General features: G+C 40.1%; 1 protein-coding gene across 1 annotated transcript in view; it reads right to left on the reverse strand.

Annotated features, from left to right (window-relative positions):
* Positions 1–15,124, reverse strand: part of DCP1B (decapping mRNA 1B) — a 46,783-nt gene extending 31,659 nt beyond the window's left edge. The window contains exons 1-3 of the mRNA XM_076341482.1: positions 14,972–15,124; positions 13,901–13,941; positions 11,189–11,316 (exon numbers count right to left, since the gene is read on the reverse strand). Coding sequence (XP_076197597.1) covers positions 11,189–11,316; positions 13,901–13,941; positions 14,972–15,124 — 322 coding nt within the window. The remainder of the gene's footprint in view (positions 1–11,188; positions 11,317–13,900; positions 13,942–14,971) is intronic.
* Between the last annotated feature and the right edge of the window lie 11,199 nt (positions 15,125–26,323).

Genomic DNA, 26,323 nt, shown 5'->3' on the forward strand with positions numbered 1-26,323 from the left:
CTAATTATTATGAAATTTCATGAACCTCTTCATTGAGAGATGCTACACATTCCTGTGTAGAGGATTTAACACTGTATGTTGTTAAGCAAGTAATACTGAAATTTTACAGAAAGGCAGTTTGTTTGACAGAGACAAAAGAATTGGTGGAGCTCATCAAACTGAAAGTCCATATCCTGTCTAAGACAATGACCAGCACCAGATGATTCACAGGAAGAATCTTCCTAGTCCCTTTATTGTTGACTTCTGACGTGAAGCATGTGTCCTACATCACTTACATTTTTTTCCCCTGGCTATAGGATCTCTGGTTGTTTTTATTCATATAAGTAATATCTCTGCTATGTAAAAGGATTACTGAAACAGGTTCCAAAAGACCTAGGAGTATGTATGTCCAAAATAATGAAGCCAGCAGGTAAAACCCACTTTTTTTCTTTTTTAAAGATTGATTTTAAGAAATACATTATGATATGAAGACTTTATATTTTATAAAATTTTTATTAATTGCATTGCAAAACCAACAACGGGCCTGCAGCCGCAACCATTAAAGCACAGCAGATAGCAAATAATAAGCCCAATGCTGTTACTAGTTTGTACGCTAGTTAAGACAAAAAAGCAACACTGCATTTGCAGCCTTAGTGTAATTCCACTGGAACAGTTGCACCGTGTTTCTGTATAGAACACATTCCTTGTCCTTTAAAGGGTATGCTATCTTATACTTGTGAAGGGTTTCTTTCTTTTTCCCTCCTGTAATTGAAAAGTATTGTTTACTGCCGATTTAAGGCTTGTTTTGATGAGGAGAGAGCTGATGAGGCACTCAAGAGCTTGTATTAAATCAATACTAGACAGAAGTGAGCAGCTTGTATATGCACTGTGGAATACACTTGCTCACATATTTATCTTCCATGTTTTGAGAGAAGGTTACAAATATTTTTTTATATATATACACACACATATAAAAGAGCGCAAGTGAGCAAGCTCACATTCCAAGAGAAGTTTTCTGGCTATGTCGGGAGTGAAGTCCACCCCCTACTAGACAAACCTATTTTTTTCAAACACAAGAGGATATTATCAGAGAAGCCCGTGCTGATATACAGAAACCAGAGATCGTCATGGCTCGGTGAGGTGATGAGCTGACGGGTGGATGGCGCCCATTATCTTCACTTCTCAATCCAAGTTTTCCTGAAAAACCACAGGGGGAAGAGAAGGCTCCAACTGAGCATAAGGCACAGAGGACAAGAAAAGGATTAGGAGTGAAGAGCAAGGAAAGGAAGGATAATGCAAGAGATATTGCAGAGGTTTCAAAGAGCTGGAAAAGCGTTTCTAGATTAAAAGACCAAGCTGTCAGTAGTTTAAAGCAACATTCAGGTTTTAACTTCTATACAAGGCTATTACATAAAATAACTCTGAAGTAAGAAACAATTGACCAAAAGGAATTTACCTTTACTATATATAGAAAATATACTCAGGTTCAGCTGTTTCAACACTCCTTGGAATTTTAAAATGTTTCAAGCCTTTGTTCGGCAAGCGTATCACCCGCTACCCAGCCAACAGCCAGGGGAACTTGAAATGAAGTATAAGGGGAAGCTGGTGCATGAAACTCAGCTTAACTGCTTCTACATCAAACCTGGAGGTAAGACAACATTACCCAGTTGTGTGCACGCAAACTGTACTGGTATCTACCTGCTGGGATAAGTATTCCCTTTCTATTTAAATAGAACAGTCTGTATAACGTATGAAACTACACTAATAACTTATAGTAATAGTTGGGGATCATGTGCTGTGAAGTCCTGTACGTGTGATCACACTACCAAGGGATTTAGATAATTCTGGTAATTCTCAAATCTATGGAGTTAAGTAGATGGACGGCTTCTCTTGGTAATATATTGTCTTTTGAGTATCTAATGAACATCGCATTCCCGCTTCCACTTTGACGTGAGAGGAAAAAAAAAAAAAGGCATGTAAGTATAAGGAACAAGAAAGAAAAAGGGTTTTTCTGTAGACAAAGAGGCTAAGAAGTTTAAAACATACAAACACCGAAAATATTAAATGCGTATGTGCGTGTGTGTGAAGGGACTAATCTGAAAAGGGGGTTACGCGAGAGATTTCTAAAAAGCAACTAGCTCTGTAATATTTTCATTTGCAGAAGAAATATGTAGGCATTCATGTACATATTTACACTGGTCTGGAAACATCTACCATTTTATGCTATACAAGGAGGTGTGTATGAAGTAGAGGGTATACAGGTAGTCACATGAAAATAACCTCTTTAAAAAAAATTTATCTGTTCCAACTTGAACTCTTGAGATTTACTGCATCATATGCCTATCTTATCTTGAAAAGATGTCCGGAATTCCCAGCGCTGGCAGTACACTCTCAGCAGTAAATGTCCAGACAAGCTAGTATGTTGCTTATATGCTTACATCCATAAATGGGAAACAAAGACTGTGTCTAGCAGATATACGCAGTGTTATACTCCTTCCGTTTTATACGGAAACTCATCCACAACTGCAGGATGCTTGATACGTGCTTTTAGTTCTATTCCATATATTCTTCCTACCAATTTGTTTGCCCAGGCAGGGATACAGTTCCATCATAGAAAAAATAATTACCAGCCATCAAAAAACTACATAGCTTTGTTATCTTAGCTCCTTAGCCTGTTTCTTCTCACATGACATAGTTTCTCTGACTTTCAGATTGGACTCCATCGTTCCACACAACTGAAAACCTATGTTAGGATTACTGCACTTCTTTTCCTTACACTTTTTTTTTCCCCTACCTTCATCACACAACAGAAGCACATCATTAGAGCAAAAAGATGGCTGCTGTCATCATAGTTACAGTTGCAAAAACCACTTTACAAATACAAGGCATTCTAAATTGTTTGCTTTGTTCAGTCAAAGACTTCCACAACTGGTACCAAATCCTCAGGGTAGGAAGGGTGAGGAAGAAACAATGAAAATATCCTTTTAGGAAAGTCTGAATAGAAAATCTGTGCTGAATTGGGCGGGGTGACAAGGGACATGGTTTTACGCATCAAAACTTGTATTTTAATCTTATGGCCTTCACAACTGGCATGTACAATTTCCACTGAAAAACATATATTGTAGTTAGTCTAAAGGAAAATATGAATAATAAGGTAGCCCTGGAAAAAATAAATTTAGAAATACTAGTACAAACAATTCTGCTTTAGAAACAACAAACAAAAAAGGCATATTACAGTTCCTCCTCTGTTTTTTTTTTATTATTTGAACCCTAAAAACCTAAATCACAGAACTACATTTACTCTCCACAATAAGCACAAAAAAATTCCCAAACACCCTAAAGTAGAATTAACCAATACCCACTAATCCTAGAATCACATTAATAATTTAATTTGGCTGGGGCCTCTGCAGGTCATTCAGTCCAGCCTTCTGCTCAAAATGGGGCTAGCTTCAGTAAGATAGGGAGTTAGGAAAATAAGAAATTATGATCAACTACAAGTTACCACAGAAAAGTATATTCTATGGCACTTTTTCAGTTAATTTATTTTTTAAAAGTAATTTGCATATATGCATACTTCTTTACAACAACAAATCACCCTGTCCCTTTCACTACGTTAAAAATCCACTCCTGCTTCTATAGACTCAAGCAGACTTTAGTTACAGGTTGCAAAACCAGGCGTATCAGGTTGTGTACTCTAGAACAGGCAAGCCAGCTAACCACTAGACAGCAAGGTCATGATTCCCAATCTTAAAAATCACCTGCCTTGAGCCAGCACTGCTACATGTCCATCCACACCCGACTGCAAAATAGTGTTTAGTTACGCCATCAAGTTACAATAATATTTTTATACCTCAACAGGCAAGCATTAAAGAATTTTAGGCATCCCTGAAAATTAAAATGAGAGACAGAAAGCACAGAAATCTAATATATAAATGTATATATTTTATGGTTTTATTTATAAAAATGTAAATCAAAATCTATACTATTTCCAATGGGCAGTTTATTATTTTTCTGGACATTCTGAAGCAATTTTTACCATCTTCTAAGCACATTAAAATCATTAGTAGATTGAAGGATAGACCACAAAGGGAGGAACTATATGGGAAATGCAGCAGGAAATCAGTAATGCTTTTATATACGCTTTTATAAACTGGTCTAAGAACAGATAATTTCTGAGTGTAGGTACAAGGAAGTCAGTAAACTGAGCGCTAGACAGCATCTCACATAAAAAAAAATTATCGTCACTATGCATCTGATAAGCAAGTTTCTTCCTGCTCCTATTTATTTGCTTCTCTCAAGAAAATTTGCACATGACAAACTATAAAATAGTTAAACCAGAGACAAACTGTAAAACAGGTTAAAAAAAAAAATGCATGCAACATGACAAAGCTCATGCTGCAACCTTAATTTTCTGTGTTTAGAATCAACTCTTACTACAACATTAATGTATTTTCAGTAGGTATATTTTCCTTTTAAATTTAAAAAAGGAAAATAATATCTATGCTTAACAGTGTTAGCATTCTAACGCTCTCAGCAAAACTGAGGTTTCACTTTAAGGTCAATAACATCAAAGGAAGATAATCATGACCTCTGCTGCTGTTCTGTCTTGCTGGATGCATGATGAATTTTTATAATGCTGATCAAAGGAGAGAAACTGGGATGGGAAGAAGGAGGAGCAATTTGTTTATTTCTCTGAGACAAAAATGTCTCCAAGGACAGAACCTCAGGTAAACCACAAGCATTCGTATTCTGAACAAATGGCAGTGGTCAGTCCAGGCAGGCTTTTAAAAAAATGCTTTAGCCAAATCTGTTTAGTAAAGAACAGGCTGAGAACATCATACCTCTAATGAGGGCAAGGCACTTCTGCCAAAATTACTTTGAATTTCTATAGTCTGAGCTTTCACTTTTGTTCCAAATTGACAAACATTTTTCAAAGAGTTTTAAACTACAGAAATATTTTCTTCAACAAAACATGCAGGTACTAGCAGGTCAGAATAATAATTTTGCAAACAAACTTAACCTCAAAAAAATTGTTTTTAAGTTATTCAGCTGTGACAAAAACATTGCGTTTTGCTTAATGATGCAGCAACAGAAAGCCATGTACTATTTCTGAATCAGCAGACCACTGAATTTAGAGAAAAATAACACAAATTGAATGAAGTCAAAAACATTTAAAGGTATTTGTTTCAAAATTCAAAAAGACCAATGAGCATTTGGGGAACAGTCAAATGAATACACATTTCAGTTTACTGTGTTCATCCTGTTGTTTTTTTTTTTTTTTTTCTTATTGGACCAGATACTGCATGTAGGCAGGTAGGAGGCTGATAAATAAGACTCTCCATTTTAAACTGACATTTTTACCGAAACCAAAAACCAAACAGAAACTCTATTACATTGTAAAAACAAAGCCTGGAATATCTGTTTTGCCTGTCTCAATGGAAACAGTTGAGCAAGTAGTTGTTTATTGGTCAATATGCAGAAGGCTGAATCTAAATACATACACAAGTAAATTTAACCACCAAATGCTGTTTTCATTCTCAAATAAAAACACATTTCAGAAGAATGAAGAGATTTAAAATATTGAATTACAGAATATGTAATGTAGTATAGACTAAGACCATATTTCAGGGTAAAAAAGACACTACAGTATCCAAAAGAAGACTGTTTTTCATGATATGTTCATTTTTACATATCACTCAAATTCTATTACTGTTGTCTCCCGCTTTCCCTTCGGAAGTAAATTTCTAATAGTCAACAAACTAAAATGTTCTTTACAAGAGAAATGCTACTTGCAGGGTCAATGGGTCTTCAGAAATGCATACAGAAGTGGGACACTTGTTATCCATTTAGTATTTTTTACCAGGATGTATTTACTTAGAAGGGTGAACTGAAATAAGCCACAATCGGTCTCCAAGAAGATGAGTTGTTCTATTTGAGAGGGCTCTAGGATGCTGTAACATAGAATTTAAGAATGAAAAATAATAGTTTGAGAAAAATATACACCATTACCTTTTCCTAAACATTTTACAATCACTTGCCCCAAGCATATATTTGGAAAAATTTTCATATGCAAATAATTATGACCTACAGGGGAAAAAAAAAGCCACAAACAAACCCCAAAACTTATGCTACTTCTTTGGACAGCTAGCAAACTTCCCTCTCCCTCCCATCCCATCTCATCGACTGGACGTTTTTGCAGTGTGGGAATCTGGGAAAATACTACTAAATTTTCAGGGTTCTGATAGACTTATGGTGGCAGGTTAAACCAGACAACTAAAACTACTATGAGGTTATGTATGTCTCATGTGTGTCAAGACAGTTTTACCAAAACCAGGCATGTCTGGTCTGCTTTTGTATCATTTCCTGAACCTCTGCAAAAGCTCAAATTCAGTAGAATATGCCACATCTGACTAGGAAGCTTCATTCAGTTTCAAGCTTCGGAGATGACATGATCAAAGACCTTGCTACAAATGTGGCACAAAATGAAAAGTAACTTCTATGCCCAAAGAGGTATAGAATCTAGTCAGATATAGAATATTTGTTGATCTGTCACACAATTTCTTTCTCCACTTGCTATAGCACAAAAGCACCCAATTAACCTGGAACAGATCATCGTCATAATTAGCATACTAACTATTATAAGGTAGGATCTTTTTTTTTCTGGCAGCTGAAACACTCAAGGTGAAACTAGCCCTTAGATATGCAACTTAATATTCACCAAATTGTCTGTGTAAACATGTAAACATGAAAAACAGTATTCAGTGATGAAATGATAAATCGTTCAACTCAAGAAATAATTCACTGACCCAGCATACACCCATATACACCTGGTACAATATACAGTTGGGCATAGTTGCAAGTAAATTATTATATAGCTGATCCATGCTAAAAGAAGAAAATGAAGTTATTTTAACTAGTAATTTACAGTTATGCATTTCTTCTGAACTCTCTCATATTAATCAGCATCAAGTCTTAAGCAACAGGCTCTAAACATTGGTTTTCACAATAAATATCACCAAAGATTAAGGAAAAAAGTAGTAATTATGTAGTTAAAATTACTCAAATATAGAACCCGGGAAATTTTTTAAAACCCTTAAAATCATTTGATGATCTAAACAAAAACAGAACTACTGTCTTGCTCTCAGAAAGAAAGCATCTAAAATTGCAGTTAACTACATAAGTTTAAAGGTCACATTGAAAATACCTATTTGATCCATAAACCTTCTGTTTCCTGGTGGACAAGGATTTCTGCTGGCATTAAAAACTGTAATTTGAGCTTCCCTCCTAGCTTTGAAATGAATAACCCTAGCTCTAGCCTAACAGATTTCCCAAACTAAACTTTTCTGTGAAATAGTGGATCAGTGCAAACATTAACTGGCATGGATCCCAAATCCAGCCTGAGAGGTCCTGGGATTAGACTGTAGGTGTCTGCAACACGGTGTTTAGACAGTATTTCAACTTTAGATGACCAAGATCATATGGAATAATAGAAGAAATACGAAAACCAATGAAGTAAAACGTAAGATCAAAATATTCCTTTTCTTATTTTAAGTATTCATAAAACTTATATTTATTGTGTATAATTTGGGAAAGCTTTTTCTATTGTAATCATATATTGGATGTAGAGCAATCTTTACAAAATGATAGCTATACCGTGACAAAATGTTGGCAGATTTGTCCAGTACACAAGTACCACACCTTTTGTTGCCAAGAGCATTTATTTTCGACTGTGTGATACAGCCAGCCATAGATATTCAGCTGTACTGAAATGAAGTTGGTTTCAACAAACATTGAGAATACTGGAAGAAACAAAACACTGGGCAGGACTCCTTTATTCCTCCAAATGCTTGCTTCTGTATTTTTCTGAAATTTACATTGTCACAAAACCCGAATGTAAGTCCTGTTATATGGGAAAGCAACTAGCAATTAGAAAAACAGAAGAAACTCTGCTAGTTTTGTTATATCTAATAAGAAGATATGTATGAAAAATAGAGTAAAAAGTAACCAAGTCAAAGAAAAGGTTAGAAAAAGATAACTTGTTTCCAGATCCTGTTAAGTATTACTGCCAAACTGTCCACTGTTTTGCCAAGTAAACAGCTATTACTGAGTAATCCTTATTAGTATCTGGAAGCAGGAGATAAAAATAATATAATTATAAGATTAGGGCCTAAGAAATCCAGTTTTGGATGAAAACTCCATTTAATAAGGAAGAAGCCTAAAACCTTAGTTTTGCAAAAATTATAAAGACAAGTTGTATAATAAAGCAAAACACAAGGAAAATATTCATATAGAAAATTCAAGACTGGTATTCAGAATCGTGTTTGGATGAGACCCTAGAGAAAACAGATACTTGATGTTGAGAAGGTTCCTTCATTTTATGTAGCAGACTTTGAAATACACAGTAAGGAAGAAAGGGCTAGAGCTATCTATCTCAGTGGAGAAATCACCACGTGAACCATCTGTAGGAACCTAAAGAAAACCTGGAAAAGTCAAATGAGTTGGTAAATAACTTTTCTTCTATGGGTCTGTAACGCCAGTTTGCTCTGAAAAAAAACATAGATGTTTCTGTGAACATCTGAGAAAACAAAAGTTTTTCCTTCAAAGGACCAAGATCTTCAGTTTTCTTGAAAAACTAATGATTAAGCCTTTGTAAGAGTATTTTAGGAAGATAAATAACTAGGGGTAACATATCCCAATACCTGGAACACATCTGATACTAACTGAAATCCTAAACTAGTGGATTTTTTCAGTAAAGCAAACATGAATCTTCTCTCAGACAACAAAATTCTCAAATTAAATAACAGATACAGATTTACCCATGGTTAGATCGAACAGCTAACTGCGGTAAAAATCAGACCCACAGACCCAGGCTGAAGATAACTTTGTAAAACTGGGAGTACACGGGCTGGGGATCTTCTTGTTTCTTTTTTTCATGGTTGCACTCAAGGAAATAATATAGCAAAGAGTGCCATGAGGTCAAGAAGCTATCAGATCTTGTGGCTGAGAGATCCTAAACTGAAAGAAACGTGTTGTTACTTCCATGTTGCCACTGGCAAACTGTCAGTGAAGGTGTTGTGGATTCACCCCAGCTGGCAGCTCAGCCCCACACAGCCGCTTGCTCCCTCCCCTCTGTGGGATGGGGAGACAATCAGAAGGGCAAAAGTAAGAAAACTCGTGGGCTGAGAATAAAGACAGTTTAATAGGCAAAGCAAAGCTGTGCACGCAAGCAAAGCAAAATAACGAATTCATTCACTACTTTCCATCAGCAGGCAGATATTTAGCCATTTCCAGGAAAGCAGGGCTTCATGCCTAACGGTTACTTGGGAAGACAAATGCCATAACTCCAAACATCCCCCCTTCCTCCTTCTTCCCCCAGCTTTTATTGCTGAGCACAACATCGTATGGTCTGGGGTATCCCTTTAGTCAGTTGGGGTCAGTTCTCCCAGCTGCGTCCCCTCCCAAATTCTTGCACACCCCCAGCCTACTCACTGGCGGGGCAGTGTGAGAAACACAGAAGGCCTTGATGCTGCGCAAACACAGTTCAGCAGTAACTACCCTAAAAGAACCACTGCCTAGACAGAAGAACCCAGAAAAGAAGCCTTCTGCATTTTGCTGTTGCACAATTAGCCAAAAAGCCTCACACAAGTTACTTGAACGTAGGCCCACTGCTCAGAAGCGTATGTTAGTACTTATATTTGAGACCCTGCAAATCTAAAATTCTGACATCTCTTAGTGAACAAATGGCTTACACCCCCCTCAAAACCCCTGATTTTTCTCTTAATAAAAAACCAAACGAATCACGGTTTATGTGTAGTACTTAGACTAAAGACTGTCTTACTTCACGTCAGCATAGAGTTATGACAACTTCTAATTACTCTTTATAGCAATTGTCTCAACAAAAATGAAAAATTAATAGATCAGATTTCAAAAGGCAGATATTAGTATACACATACATAAACTCCTAATGGAATTTCAAAATGAGATTAAAAAAGATTACATATACATAGGAAAGACTCTTCAAAATCAGATGGAATAAATAGGTCTCATGGTACTTAAAATCCTAATGCCTGGTGTAGTCTAGGTTAGCCTGGAGATGTCTGCATTTCTTTTCAGTTTCTTTGGGAATTTCAGTTCTTTGTCAGCCTATCAAATACTCTCAAAAATAGAAGTTTCATTTAGGTTATTTAAAATGTTATTTCTCTATTGTTTCTACCGCATAGCATGTGTGAACAACAGGATTCCCTCTTGATATACTTTCCAACTCCAAATTAAGTTTATGAAGTAAAAAGGTCTAGCAGATTATCAAACTGGGCTGCTTTGTATGCCATGAATTTACTTCATCCAGAGGGAACACTTTTGCATCACAGTTTACATAAAACACTTCTGCAATCTATTTTTATGCATCAAGCACAAAGTACGGATCACACTACAGCTCTGCTTTCAAGTACAGATATAAACTGTATATTTATAACTGATCATTCTCATATAATTGCACGTTGTAACAGTCCATATGTATATCTGCATGTAAAACTACAGCTTTCTCATGTCTTCCACTTATTTCTGAGTTTGCCTGACACTTGCTAGTTCTTGTACAAAGATAATCATGCAAGATAAACACAGAGCCCAAAGTAATAACTTTATCTTTCATCAGAGTTTAGATTAGGCTCAACGCTACGTTGCCAAAAGTTACCTCTAATACTTTAGAAGTAACCTGCCTTCCAACTTGCTGTAAGGACAGCATTTTGGAGCTGGAGCAGAAGACAGGGTTTGAATTGGCTGCATTTGTCTATTTTTATGCAGAAAACCAAGACTACAAATATTAATCCAACCCTCAGTAGATCTGCTTTACGGCGAGACTTCCCAACACTGACTGGGGTATATTCAGAACACACAAAATATCTCTGTGAGTCTCTATGCCCATCGCATGCACGCAAACATAGAAGTCTACTATTTGTCAGTTAAATGAAGAGATTACTGTTAAGCACATTCTAATATTTTCTTTAGAAGAGTGGCATTTTGGGAAGCACTGAGCAACTCTTCTCTTTCGGCATGGCAAAAAGCATGAAGTATTCCTTCAACTGTACCTGTTAACCAGCTAGTTTCAGCCCTTGAAAGCTGCAGTCTAATCATTTGGACTGCCTTAACCAAGAACAGACTCTGAAGAGGAGCTCACTTCTTCAGTATTTAACCCAACATATCACATACTTACATCTGGCGTTTCTGTACAATAGAAAAGGGTCCTGCAGCTGGAAATCGAGGTCTTTAGTAATAGGTTCTGTTCGATTTTCCATGCTCAGTCTGTTCATAATTGTGAAGCCATGCCTTGGAGAAGCTGATCTGAAAATTATCAATTAGAAATCACATCAAGTCAAGGAAAAAAAGAAATTACTAGAATTTCTTTGTTGTACAGTTTTATATAGTTTATATTAAAAATATATATTTTTTTTAATTTCTAAGAGATACTACAAAAATCTAATTTTGTTGCCGAGGAAATAAGAATTGACTCTTGCAGTGTTTCGTGCAATCCTTTTAATTATGTCAAAACCCTACGTTATATATGAGAAATAACTGAAGGACCACTGGTCTCACAACAGCTACAGAGAGTATGCCACATCTGTGATACTACCATTTGAGGTCCAATGATTTAGTCACAGCATAATCATATCCGCATATCCAGTTTTCAGTTCAAGTTATAAGGCCTACAACTTCTGAACAGGCAAGATGTTACAAAACACCAACTTGTCCCAGAGCATCAGCATCACATTATCCAGCCACCACCATCTACCCTATAGTTTCTCGCTTTAGTAGAAAACAGCAATTAGAATGATTCAGTCATGGGCCAGAGCAAGTATATTTTTTAACACCCAGGTTAACAGTTGCAGATAGTTAACAGTCATCCCAGATAGGATTTGCCATACGATCTAAAGCATAAGAACAAAAATGAGGGTGGTGAAACACTGGAACAGGTTGCCCAGAGAGGTGGTGGATGCCCCATCCCTGGAAACATTCAAGGTCAGGTTGGACAGGGCTTTGAGCAACCTGATCTAGCTGAAGATGTCCCTGCCCATGGCAGGGGGATTGGACTAGACGACCTTTAAAGGTCCCTTCCAACTCAAACCATTCTATGGTTCTATGACTCTAAATCATTATGCTCATTCATGGGGGTTACACTTCAAGTCAGTTAGATAATTTTTATTAATGTGAGCTGTTAAACCTATCACAATCCTGACAAGAGATACTACTTTCAAACCAAGTATGACAATAAAGGAAAAGATGATGGCTCAGCATTTGGGAGAAGTGCAATCTCTGGTAATTGCTGGTGAGTGGATTTCTCTATGAAATCCAAAGCACAGAAACCTGCATTACAAGATTGGAGTCAACAGAAAATTAAACAAAAGTTGAGCCCTTAACAAGAATACTTGTTTGCAACAGTCAGTACTTCACTTAAAAAAACCCAAACAAAGAAACAAAAAACCAGTCCACTTCCACTGGTGTTAACCCAGTCAGAAGTCTGATTTTTTGGCCGCTCCTCAGAATTCAGAAAGACGAGATAGGTGATAAATAAGACAGCTCAAGTAAAACGGTCACGTTACTTTACATTGTCACAACAGTAATGAGAAGCAACAAAGGCAACACCAGTGGTCTCCAACCTACGGTCTGTTGGCAATGTTTTTTTCCACAAGACTTTATGACTTTGTTCAAAGCCACAGGGAATCAAAGTTAAAACCGGTGGGGAGGGCAATGTATGATGTTACTCACAGCTCACAACCTGTTCCATACTGCTGCCTCTAGGACAGCCAGGGTAGCAATCTCTGCTGTAAATGGAAACTTCCTCAGCCAACAAAAAGAACAGTGAAAGATCACAGATGCTAGAAGTGCCAGGTTACATGTTGTCAGTTTCGGAGTTTTAAAACCAACATACAAGAGAAATACTACTTCTGTTTTGCAGTACACAACTAGCCACCTCCACCTACTGCTAGCACAACTAAGGGCCAGTTCTTTCCTCTTCTGGTGGTAATCATAACAACATCTTATCTCCACTTACCTGAAAGCAGCTTAGAAAAATTACTGATGACGGTTTCCACTGCTGGTACAAATAGAGCTCAAAAGATTAAAACCAGCATTCCTACTTCACACAAAGCTCAGTGTCTTGGGCCTCCCTGTCACTTCACACATACATCTCTCGCCTTCCCAAAACAATCTCTTGCTTTCTCAGTGCCCTACCAGATCCTCATCAACATAAATGTTGAAGGAGAAAGTTTCTGCTTCGGTGTCCCATCCCAGCAGCTACTGCAAGATCTGCTTGCTGTATTATTTTCTGATTTTAACAATAGTCACAGGGAAATGCTGGGGCACTAACTTGGAAACCCAAACGCAGGGCAGACTTCGCAACAGATCTAAGGTACATACTAGAATAAATGAGGTAACCAATGCTCTGAAAAGCCACAACCAGAGCTGCTGCTAAAAGAAAGCATTAAAAACATCCAAAATGTTGGATGAAATATGCATGAAAAATGAATAATCAGACACAAGTAGTATGAAAGTTCCCTAAGTAAGGAACACAATACCTCGTAAGTTCTACCATTCCCTTATTTTAAGGAACACCATTATTTATTTCACTATTTGTTTTTTGTCCCGACACCTTTTAAACCGCAAATGCTACATCGTATTTAAAACAACATAACAGATTCCTACGGTTTACCCATATTGAGATTTAAATCACATTTGGAAGTCTTATCCAAATATAAGGTGATGTCTCCTTCCCAGTGTTTTCTTCCCCCCATTTGCCTCTGCCAATTTCAGTTTCTTTTCACCCTTGAACAAGGAGGAGCATTTTACTTCATCCAGCCATGCTCCGTCCCAGCAAGCTTTTCCACATCCATAGGTTTCACCTGCAGACATTAAAATGTTACGTCCTCACCTTGTGTAAACAAACAGCGTTCCCTCCACATCAGTCTTCTCCTGAAGAAAAGGAAAGTTAAGAAAGTTGAAATCAGGGCAGCGTTTTGCTAGCCATCTGCGAGCCCCCCCCCTTTATCTCTGTTTTACCAATACCATCATTTACACCTCTCTCACCTGAGCCATGAAAAAATAACTAACCCCAACTTCATCAGCTGGTGGCGAGAGACTAGAGCCAACACAGGTCACGGTGGTGCAGCCGACCCAAGTTTTATCACAAGATCTGAAAAGGCTAAAGGCTTGACACCATGGGACCGAACACTGCGCTGGATTAACTCTCTGCTACACCTGAAGGCGACACGCAGGCCAGATTCAGGGAGAGGATTTTCCAAACGGCGCCTGCCCTCAGGGGCAACACTGTGGACGGGTACGGGGGAACCCACACAAAAGGCAGACCGCGCAGGTTCTTCAAACACAGCCCCGAAGCCCCACCGTTACAGCAAACCAACAACCACCCGCAAATAGCCAGAATGTTAAATTACCAAAAGATCCCCCTAGGTAATTAATTTTTTTTAATCTTAAATAGCCTTTTTAGTGTTTGTAACTCCAATACACTTTGGTACGTGTTTTGGTTCCGCTGTAGACGTTCGGACAGCAGAGGAGCTCCCGAGGCCCGTGCCCTGCTTTAAACCCCCGTCTCCTACAGCCCTGCCCTGCAGGACGGAACTTTTACAGCCCTGTAAGCCTTTCGGAACCCGCGTCCTCGGCGCCGCAGGGCTTCTCGCACTCGCCAGAGAGGCTGAGCCAGGCACAACGCCTCACCCAGCTCGGTGAGGGCAGGGAGCACCCCAGGACACCCGGCCGGGCCGAGGCAGCCCCTCAGCGCAGCCCTCACGCCAGCCCTCGCACCTCCGCCATGGCGGCTCCCCCCCGCACAGAGGGGAGGGGCGGGGCCTCCTCGCCGCCCGCCCCGACGCCCCGCCCCCGCGGCGTGGGCGGGGCCGCTCCTCGCCCCGCCCCGCCCGTCCCCTCCCCTCCCCTCCCGTCCCCTCCCCTCCCGGCGGAGGGTGCGGGGAGGGGCGGCGTCACGTACCCACTCGTTGGCGCGGTGCCCGAAGGTGTAGAGCGCCACCTGGCTGGCCACGTCCACGATGCTGCTGATGTAGGGGTCGTGCTGCTGCAGCGCCGCCAGGCTGATGTCCAGCCCCTTGCCCGGCAGGGCGGCCCCGGCCACCGCCGCCGCCATTTTGCCTCCGACAACAACACAAGGTTCCTAGTAGGCGCAACTAATCCAACGCCGAGAGGAAGGGTGGCGGCTCCCACCCCCGCCCGCCCAGTCGGAGCGGCGGCGCGCGGGAGAGTCGGAGCCCAGCCGCCGCAATCGAGCGCCGAGCGCCGCCGGCTGAGGATTGTTGCCGTTGGCGACGGGGCAAGCTGAGAGGCGGCCTGACGGGGCCCGCCCCGGCCGCGGGGAGACCGGGAGGGCCAGCGCCTCCTCCGGCAGCGACCCGCCTGTGCCGGTTGGTTTTCCCTCGGTGCTGGCACCCTTCGTTTCCAGGCCTCTCCCGGCCACTGGGGAGGCCACCGACTGGGTTCCTTTCCCGAGTGGCCGCTGCGCGCCCGAGGAACAACGCGGTTCCCGCGGCTGCAGGCCTGACAGAACCGGCCAAAGTCGGCGGGAAGCGCTGCCAGGGCGCGGGCGCTCGCTGTGCCGATCAGGGAGTCCTGTACACCCACTGTGTGCCCATTAGCCTAAGCGGGAGGAGTTGTGGTGTGCACCATAACGCACAAAGCCTCAGGAGAGCAGGGAGCCACACGCCGAGGTGGAGCTGAAGCCACGTAGGCTCTGCCTCATGTACACACGGGAGCATGTGGGCGCACCAGTGTACCTGAGCAGAGATTGTACGCGTGAGGCTGTGCAAAGTTAGCGCGTGTATCTGCAAGCACATGTATCTGTAAGGATGTGTGTGCTTCCTGTGTGCTCACACATGTGCACCAAGGCAATGCATGCACGGCACTCGAACAGGAAGCGAAGTTGGTTCAGATTGATGGATATACACGGTCTGTATTTGCTAGCATACACTCACAGACTTCTGCATAGAACTTAAGGGAAAAAGAATGTGAGTGCAAACTAAGCCATCATACAACCCTCGTGTATATATATATACACACATACATGTGACAAGCAGCTGAAACATAAACAAGCATACTATGATATGGAGATACACAAACAGCAGAGGAACAGATGGACAAGACCATATTTTCCTGTCGGACACACATATTTATTATTAATCTATTGATAGCAACAGTTTACAGCAAATACATGAGCTTTATGTGGCATGCAGATAAACTCAATATGTACTTACATTTAAAAGATTTGCTTAACCGTCCAGCCTGAACCGCCTGCGAGAGCAAATTTTTTTTGCTTCATCACCTCAGACCTATGTAGCAATTTTGGAAGGAGTTACCACCTTCTCTATATGGAAGCAGTAGGGTGATATATTTCCTTCCAGAGACTGGGATACCCTGGAAGAACTAAAGGCAAAGGTAATGGATGCTATCGTGTTAGTTTGCAATATCCTCGACGCAACATTTTTGAAAGGGCAGTAGCTTAACATAGGGGATGAAGACTGCAATTTTGGTTTTTTCCCTCCTTTTCACTCTAGGCCAGATGGAGCCTGTGGGGTAGAGTGAGCAGTAGCAACTGCTCCGAGAGCAAATGGGCAAGCCCAGATGAAAAAGCTTCCATAGTGTGAAGTGGGGATAGGAGAGAACTGAGAGACAGCAAGCTGGGAATTCATAGTATTAAATGTAGGGACAGTGAGTCTCTTGAGTGGAGTTAGGAATGGGCATGCTCTCAGAAAGGACAGAAAGAGAGAATGTTCTCTGGGACTCAGGAGAGAATATGTAGGTTTTGTCGTAGCCCAGAAGGCCACTAAAAATTCCATTACTAAGAATAGGGACCTACAGCTTGCTCTGCAAGCATATAGTGGGAGAGGAAACCTCTATACGTACCCTTTTATTATAATCCATCTCACTCTTAGTTCCTCTTTTTCTAAAGCTGCCTTGTTTCAGTTGGGGCTGTAATGAAACACAGCTTTAGAGTTTAGAAGTTTTTAAGTGTGGTGGGAAAATGGCTCTAAGCAGTTCCATTGCAAAGCTCCGGCTGACTTACAGATCCTGCAACAGCAGGGAAGGTATATGGGCTCATGGTGGACAAGGGAAACTGCTGTCCTTGGTCTGGAAATGACCAGAATAGAATGGCAAAAGAAGAAAAAGTAGTAAGTAGGAAATATAAGTCACATTGCTCAAATAGTGAACAGATGCACAATCATTTCTTTTTGCTGATTAGATAGTCCTCAATTCCCAGTTTCCAGGTACACCTAACCACATTCCTCCTCACGTGCTGGAGTTTATCATTACCATCTCATCTCCAATTCTTTGGCAATTGTCCTGCTTACAGAAAGTCCCAACTTGTCACCAACATAGGAGTGTCAAACTCTTGGAGTCCATCTCCTGGAGTTTCCCTTTCCATATGCCTTTGCTCCCTCCAACAACAATACTTACAAAAAAGGTGCCCTGCTTTTTTTTTTCTTTTTTTTTTGGTGGTGGTGGTGGTGAGGGGGTATTGCAAAGTCCCGTAAGGAAGATTGTGTTATAGAAACTGTATTTCAAAGGCTATTCATTTGAACAATATTGAACAATATTCATATTGAACAATAACTGTTATCAGGTAGGAGAAAGCAGTATACAGAATTTAGATGATGTATTGCAGCCCTGTTCCAACTGAAAAAAATGTTTGAAGCAGAAATAAGGTGTCTTTCAACTTTTACAACTTACCTTGTTTCTGTTGTTGCCCCTTTTGTCAGGCCAAGTAGTAACCAATACTTGAAGACTTGCACGTTTGTTACGTTAGAGAGACAGACTGACCGGCTCACGTGTGTCTCCTGTGCCCTTCTCTTGACATACAAAGATTGTAGAGTGTCCTGTTTCCTTGAGCTCCATGGAAGAAAACCCAACTGTGAGGTTAAATATCTCGAAGTAGGCCTGTCAAAAATTTTGCCTGTCTGTTTTCGGTGCCCTGTTTGTGGATGCTTCTTTAGTACTACCTCCCTCCTGGATTACTGTGTCCCTTTTTAACATAGCTGGACAGATGGTTCCCTATCCCTGTGTTTTGAGTCAGCGAACCTGTCAAGCTTCTGATCAGGCCTTTTTATATTCTCTGTTGCGCTGTGATGTAACTTCTGCTGGTTCCACCTGTTTTGCTATGTAAGTGGGATGTAATTGCTCCTTCCTTTTAGCCTGAAGTAAAGGTACTTAATAAAGCCATTAGTTCTGCCTTGCTTTATGGGATCACTTGATAGTAGACTAAAAATTTTCCAATGAAACAAGATCTTGTTAAGAAGAGAAACACTGTGAATTCTCACTGCCTCTAAAGAGTTAAGGATGTTTTAGCAAAAATGTCACAACTTAAAAAGGTTGATTCTTTAAACTGCAGTTATTTGCTTACAGTCAGTAATCCAGTAGTCCATAATAACTACTAAATCAAGCTAGAATGATTTTGCTGTAGTTTGTTTATGAAACAAAGTAATTTTCTAGCTTTCAAAATGTCATAATTTCATGAAGTATATCATTAGAATGTCACATTTTTGTCTTCCACCCACCTGGATACTATTCTGTTAAAAAACCCCACACCTATGCTTTTGACATGGTATGAAAGATATTTTGTGTAGGTAATATCCAGAGCGATTTAAGGCAAAATCCACACAGCATGACATTCTTAAGGTCTCCATTAATAATAAACATTAAGACGATTAGGCCAAACCTTTTCACAAGGATTGTTCAAATATTCATATATTTATGAATATTGTTCAAATATTCAAATATTAAGCCTTTGCTTCACATTCAAGAATCGATGGCACTTTAAAGACTAAGCCATGCTTCCTACAGCAAATTATCAACACTGAAGATATGATTTTATGTGAATATATTTGGTGGCACTGCTGGGCATACGCAACCCCTGTCCCAGGCCCCAGCCATTCAGTCCTGCCATTCTGGCGCCTTGGTACTGTACTGGCACAAGTGCATGTGTGGCCACGGTGTGAACCAGTCAGACTGGGGAAATGAAGTGATCGAAAAACAAGTGTTCATACTGTTGCTGAGATCACAGCCTCGACTGACTGCTTTCCTACCTGTTCACATTCAGTCGTTTCCCTGAGCGGCAATTTTTTTAATAAACAGCAGGAATCACTTGAGAAAATGTAGTGTCGAGCACCTCATTTTCTTCACCTCGTCGTCTCCAGCCCCTTTGGAGTTGTTATTGCACGGTAGTTGCCTTTTCCTTTTTATTCCTTCCCCAAGGCTGCCATAATTTTCTACTCACTCTGACTGGAGGCACCACCGCTGTCCCTGCTAGCAGAAGGGGTGCTGAGGCAGTATTAACAAGCTCCTCTTACCCCATCCAGGGCCACTTGAATATCTTTGCGTGGTGCTTTCCAGCATGCCAGCTTCCTGGGGAACAGTGGGTTGCTCTTGTGGAGCCAGGATGATCCCACAAGGCTTGGTTACCCATGCTCCACATACTTCTGAGGATGTGCTCACAACTCTGCAGCATGGTACCTCTCACCACTTGGGAACCAGTGCCCCTGTGGTTTGTGTTGGAGGCTAGCTGCATCCCTTCCCAGACATTGTTGAAATGTACGGTCTTTTCAGACCACATTTATTACAGGCTCTGAGCAGCTCACTTTAGAGTGCTTTCCTCATGCTCAAAAGCTGAAATTGTTTGTTGTACTGTTGGACCGCTTCTTAACTCCAGTCCTAATGGTTAAAACAATTTTAGTCTTTTTGTTAATAATTTATTACTTGCTAAAGGTTCCTTGACAAGTATAGGGTCAGACTATACAGTTTCATGTGGTGCAGTTATTAAAAAAAAATATCTCCGCACTAAAACTAAATCTGGTTACTTTCATTCTGATTCAAAACAACTCTCCCCCCCCGCCCCCAAATAAACCCCAGCACATTAAGTTATTAGCATGCACCTGTGTGTCTGCAATGTTGCTCCCTGGTGCAGTTTATGAGACTGTTTTGAGATTTGCTGCAAATGTTAGTTCCACACAAGAATGGGATAGTATTCTTTGGCATTGCTGGTTTTGAAATTGTGATATTATACATACTGTGTATGAAATAATTAACTATAATTTACTATGATTTTCAGTTGAAGGTTGGTTTTTTTCTACATGTAAGAGCCTGGGTTTTTCTCAAAAGACTGTTTCTTTCATTGACTTACATTTTGCTAAGTGATTCTGGTAGTAAGTGACTACAATTTTTCTTTTGCTGTACATGTATTTGCAAGATACTGAGCTTTAACTTTTTTATAGGCCTAGCTTCTGCCAGTGGCCTAGCTGGAGATGAACTAAAGGAAAGTTCCCTACTGTCATTAATTGAACTACAATTTTTTCTTTCTAACTTCCTATGGAGATATTCTTCTTCTGGAGTGAAGAATTCTTTTTGATCTTTGAGCTTTAATCACTTTTCAGAGGGCATAATCTGAGCTGAAAAAAAATTTAATACCAGGGAAAGACTATTTCAGGAGGAGGAAGGGAGAGGCTGTACCAATATAATTGCATGGAATTATAGTGTTATACAGAAAAAAAAAATCTTTCTTGTGTACATTTAATCAATAAAAATTCCGATTTTTATCAGTGTTAGATTTTCAATGTTTTAAGTGACTCTATGATTTCAGTGTCTTATTTTTCACTGAGCAGAAATGAGAAAATGATAAACCTATAGAAGATTTTTGTGCGTGGAATATTTTTTCCCAGTTATACTAGTTGATACAATAAAAGGTGTTACCTTTATCCATAAACTTTGCCTGACTTCTGTAACTATACAATTGTGAGTACAATTCTGTCAGATCTCTTAATAAAATTCTAGATTACATCCTCCAGTCTCTCCCTAATGCTGATAATGTTCTAAACATACATTGTTGATTTTCCTGCTATAACAAAGAAAAAATACTGTCAAAACTTGTTGGTTTTTTTCACCTTGTTTATTTGGTGTGGCAGAAATCACTGACTTCCTTCAGTAATATTTCTCATAAGGTTTAACTTTACAAGTTCCTTTATTTTCACCCCCATACTACTTTAATTACAGTTAAAAAATTGGACACTGGATTTTATTATGAGAAGGCAACCATTTTGGGCCAGTATTTGAGTTCTTCAGTAATTTTGTTACCACAACTGTATGTGCTTATAATCAATAAAATGTTGCTGATAGGCATTACCTTATTGTTATCCTGATAAACTGCCATAAACTGTTTGATCCATCAGCTTCATTCATTACACAGTTGATTGGCTAGACAAACCACCAAAATACTGATGAGGACAGGGCATTCCTGCTATTTCCCATAGGTTAATAAGATATAACAGTAATTATATCTTAGCTAAGATAATACCCTTCCAACCACATCTTTCTGGTAATCACCGTTTAATTTGGCAGACTCAAACACCTGTAGCTCTAAAAGAGCTATTTTCCAACTAGTTACGGAGAAGATGGCCTCATTTAATTAATTCCTAATATGAAAAGTTCCATTAGATAATTACATTAAGGCAGGACCTCATTTTTACACCTCACCTGGCAGAGAGGCTCTTGCCATATTAAGGAAATCACAAAGATGCGCTACTGTTGCTGCTGTGAAGAAGCTGGTAGCAAGGCTGGAGGAGTACTTGGGCTGAGTCTGGTCAGGGGGCTGGGATGGGGCGCATAAGGAATACTGCCTGTGGTGCTAAAGTATCTTTTTATGAAAATGAGTTCTGTATGTTCAAATCAGCTTTTTTTTTTTTTTTTTTTTTTTTTTTTTTTTTTTTTAATTTAATTGAAGAAGTAAGGAGAAGCTCTGAATAACTGTTATACCTGTAGCTGTTACAGTGTTACTTTATGGAGAGAATTTGCATTATTGCCTTCTTAACTGACGGAAGTATCTTCTTGGTTTCTGTTGGATTTTTTTTTTGTTTGGTTTCTTTTTAATGAAGAATGTTGATGTTTATTAAAGACTGATAAAGGATTTCATAGCTTTAGACATAGCATAAGTGAATGAAGTTAGTGTTGTAACAATACTGAATTCTAGAGAGCTACAACAGATAAATGATGATAATAAGGAAGGATCCTTAAAGACAAAATAACCAAGCAAGTAAAGTGGTGTTTCTGCCTCAAATATTCCCCCAATCTTTTTGTATTTTTGATAGCTGCTCGTGAAAATTGCTGTGGGCAAATTCTTGTGATGCTAACGGCTATTTCATATCTGCTACTGCAGGTGGTAAGAGCTTGTGAAGGTTCTCACAAATGTACCATCTGTAGTTAAAGCTAGGCTTAAAAGCTATTGTACATGTCTTTTAATGTGAGATCACGTAACTTATAATACCATGATCTTTACATTTTGGTATAATGCTTTGGGTGACCATTTTTATTTGTTATGGGCTTTATTTGGCTAGCAAATATCAATGAGATATTTGTTTTAAAGTAAACTTCCTTTCAAACTGAAAACTGACTTTTTTTCTTTCGTTATGCAGCATGTTGCAATAAGGATCCACAATTTCCTCTATGCTTTAAATGCAATTACTTGCTTCTTCCTGAAACTTAAGAATGCTTCATTTTGATTTTATTTCTTCACTTTGATTATTGCTTGTGTTGCTCAAGGGTTTCTGGGTGTGGGAATAAATGCCTGGGTAGAAAAAGGAGCTCAGATTTGTGTAACTGTACCAGAAGATAAAACTTGATAACATTTGAAGTGTTGCCTTTGGAAACAATGAAGGCAGTCTATCCCTGGTTTTTAGGAGGGATGGATTTGGGCAAAGGCACCTTCCAGCAGGCAACCAATAGAAGATTTAAGCACTTTGAATGAGATTTTGAAGCAGAAACTAAAGGTATTAGCACCACAAACCTCCAGTGGGTATCTGAGTCTGGGTTTATTACGCTTGTGTGAATTTGTTTCCTCCAGTGAATTCTGAGAGCTGTGAAGGTGTTTGGCAGTCCCTCTCCTACAGTCTGATTTTGTCATTTTCTGGTGATGCTGTGCTATGTCTTTTGTCAGATTAGACTTACAGGTATATTACCTTGCTTGACAGAAACCTGAACTACATGGATTTTTCAGAGAAAGACTTCCATAAGCAGTAACAGGCCAAAGTTTCTTTCTTCCTCTTTTTTTTTTTTCCTGCTGGTTTGCCCAAATCTGTTAATTTTATTATCATCCTAAATTAATCTTATAAACTTCAGCTGAACTTGCTTTGTGATTTACAGTGAAATTGCTGTGTTATTTAAGCACTAGTAAACCTAACAAGTCCATGTAAAACTGAAACAGGTTCAGGACGTTTTTGTTCGGTGCTTCTGTTATTTACTCTTGACTTATTGCTCAACTGTAAGGAAAGGTCTTTTTGAAACAGTTTTATGTGGCTTCTGAGGGAGTTCAGTTATTGACAGATCAGATAATACAATGTATTTCATGGTGCTCTCAGAATCACAGAACGGTTGAGATTGGAAGGGACCTCTGGAGGTCATGCTGTCCAACGCCCTCAAGCCAGGCCACCTAGAGCAGGCTGCCCAGGACCTCCAATACCCCAATGAGGGAGATACTGCAACCTTCTTGGGCAGCCAGTGCCAGGTCACCCTCACAGTAAAAAAAAAAAAAAAAGTGTTTCCTGATGTTCAGTGGGAACCTCCTGTTTTTCAGTTTGTGTCTGTTGCCTCTTGTCCTGTCACTGGACGCCACTGAAAAGAGGCTGGCTCTGGCCTCTGCCTACCTCTCCCTTCAGGTATTTATATACATTGATAAGATCCTTGTGAGCCTTTTCTCCAGGCTGAACAGTCCCAGCTCTCTCAGCTTTTCCTCAAGGGAGAGATGCTTCAGACCCTTAATAGTCTTTGTGGCCCTTCCCTGGACTCTCTCCAGTATGTCCATGTTTCTCTTGTACTGAGGAGTCCAGAACTGGATCCAGTACTCCAGGTGGGGCCTCACCAGGGCTGAGCAGAGGGGAAGGATCACCTACCTTGACCTGATGGCAATACTGTGCCTAATGCAGCCCAGGATACCATTTGCCTTCTTTGCAGCAAGGGCTCATTGCTGGCTCATGTTCAACTTGGTGTCTACCAGGATCCCCAAGTCCTTTTCTGCCAAGCTGCTTTCCAGCTGGGTGGCCCCCAGCATATATTGGCGAATGGGGTTGTTCCTCCCTGGGTGCAGGACTTTGCACTTCCCTTGTTGAACTTCATGAAGTTCCTGTTGGCCCATTTCTCCAGCCTGTCAAGGTTGCTCTGGATGGCAGCATGACTCTGGTGTATCAGCCACACCTCCTAGTTTGTGTCATTTGCAAACTTGCTGAGGGTGCACTCTATTAAACAGGAGTTTAACATCTTAAACAACTCCTTCAGTCCTTATTCTAATCAATATGATTTTTTTTTTTTTTCCCCCCCTTTCTGATGCAAGACCCAGCATGTTTGGTTTCATCTCTGAATCAAAAAGAAAAGGCAGGCGGGGAGAGAAAATGTGTGAGACAACTTGGTAGATTGGATTGGATTATAAAGGAGAGAGAAGGATTGGAAGAGAACTAGTGATAATATTGTGTTATTGTTGATGTAATACATGAGCATACAGATGGGAAGCAGGATGCATGTGGAGTCACAGCTGATGAGATGAGGGGACGGAAGAACCAGGAAGAGCGGGATGGAGTACAGGAGGCAGAGCTGAGCTGGAACAAGGCTTGCCATGGTGGAGTGGAAGGCAGAATTAGCATGGGGGCAAAACTGAAGAAGGCTTGCAGCCAGAATGAGACACCTGGTAGGAATAAAATGAAATGGGAAGGACAGAGTTGTGTAGATATTGGGGCAGAAAAAAATCAGGTAGATTTTACTCTACCTCCAGTTATAAGAGGAGTGTTTTGAGGTTTTGATGGAATGAAATGCTGAGCACAAGGATTGGTAAACAGTGTGCCGTCATTACTGGAAACTGCCCTTCTGCCACGACCATTTTTTAGGTCACTTTAATCATTGCTTGTGACATGACCTAGTTGGAAGTGGCTGCTGTTATGGAACAGAACGTATGGCGAGTCTCTCCTCACGCAGCACTGAGCAATTAGGAACCAGATACAGCATCACGTACATTTTCTGTCTCTTTGTCTCCGAGTGGTTTCTGAGGGATACAGAACAACAGGCGTTTTCTCTACCTGCTTGAGGGAGAAAGGAGCATAGACTTAAGAGTTGTAGAAGATGGTTGACCATCAAGAGAAATGTAGTGGTTGAGGAAGATTTATGAAAGGATAAAGCCTGCTAGAAAGCATCTCTGTTTTCCCTACTACTTGGCAACAGTTACCACAAGATGTAAAAGCCCCCTGTACAGTTCCAAGAGAGATGATGCAGTCTAACATTTTCAAATGTCTTAGTATCATTAACTGCTATTTATCAGTTGGAATTACATTTTATCCTAAAAGTAACTGTATGTCACTTAGAGACTGCTGTTTGAAATGCGGTTTAGGATATAGAGGGAGGAAAAGGCGTAGGGTACTATTTTTAACGTTCTATCTTGGATATTGCTGTTTGCAAAAATTATATAAACCAAGCTGTTTCGTCTGAGCTTTAGGTAGTATATGTATGTGTGTTTGTATACCAAAAAAAAAAAACAACCCCTAGGCCTAAAAGGGGAGAGGGGCTCATTTTACTTGTCATTAAAATTTCAAGCAACAAAATGATGTAAAGCTTTTCTGAAGTTTGATTTCCTCTAGCATTTGGTTATCTGCATTAACTCCATCAATGATGGCTCCATTTTCATGCAGTGTAAATGAATAAGATGGCTTGGCTTATGGGTTTTTCTTCTCACATGGCAAATCCATCTTGCTATGCTAGGAGAGAATTATATCATGTTAAGTTTGTAGTTTCATTGATTCTCAGGTGTCATACAGTACTGAGGAATATGATCTTTGTTCTGTGAGTGAGAATACTGTACTTAATTTTTTTCTGTTACTATAGCAGTTTATCCCAAATTTGCCTTTTCCATAAAAGTGACTCTGAACAGATCTTTGATTTAAAGCAAAAGTAGTAGCAACACGAATGGAGATTCCACAGCATTTCTGGGCAACCTGTTCCAGTTTTTTTTACCACCCTCATAACGAAAATTATTTTCCTTATGTCTAATTGGAATTTCCTCCTTTGTGACTTGTCTGCTGCCTCTCGTCCTTTCACTATGTACCTCTGACAAGAGGCTGGCACCAACTTCTCTATACCCTCCCCTTGAATACCTGAAGATAGCAACAAGGTCTACCTTAGTCATCTCTTCTTTAGGCTTAACAAGCCTAGTTCTTTCAGCCTGTTGTCATACGTCATGTGCTTCAGCCCCCTAATTTTCTTAGAGGCTCTGGACTTCCTCCAGCATGTCAATGTCTTGTACTGGGTAGCCCAAAAC

Source organism: Aptenodytes patagonicus, chromosome 1, assembly GCF_965638725.1.
Source record: "Aptenodytes patagonicus chromosome 1, bAptPat1.pri.cur, whole genome shotgun sequence".
Classification (NCBI taxonomy): domain Eukaryota; kingdom Metazoa; phylum Chordata; class Aves; order Sphenisciformes; family Spheniscidae; genus Aptenodytes; species Aptenodytes patagonicus.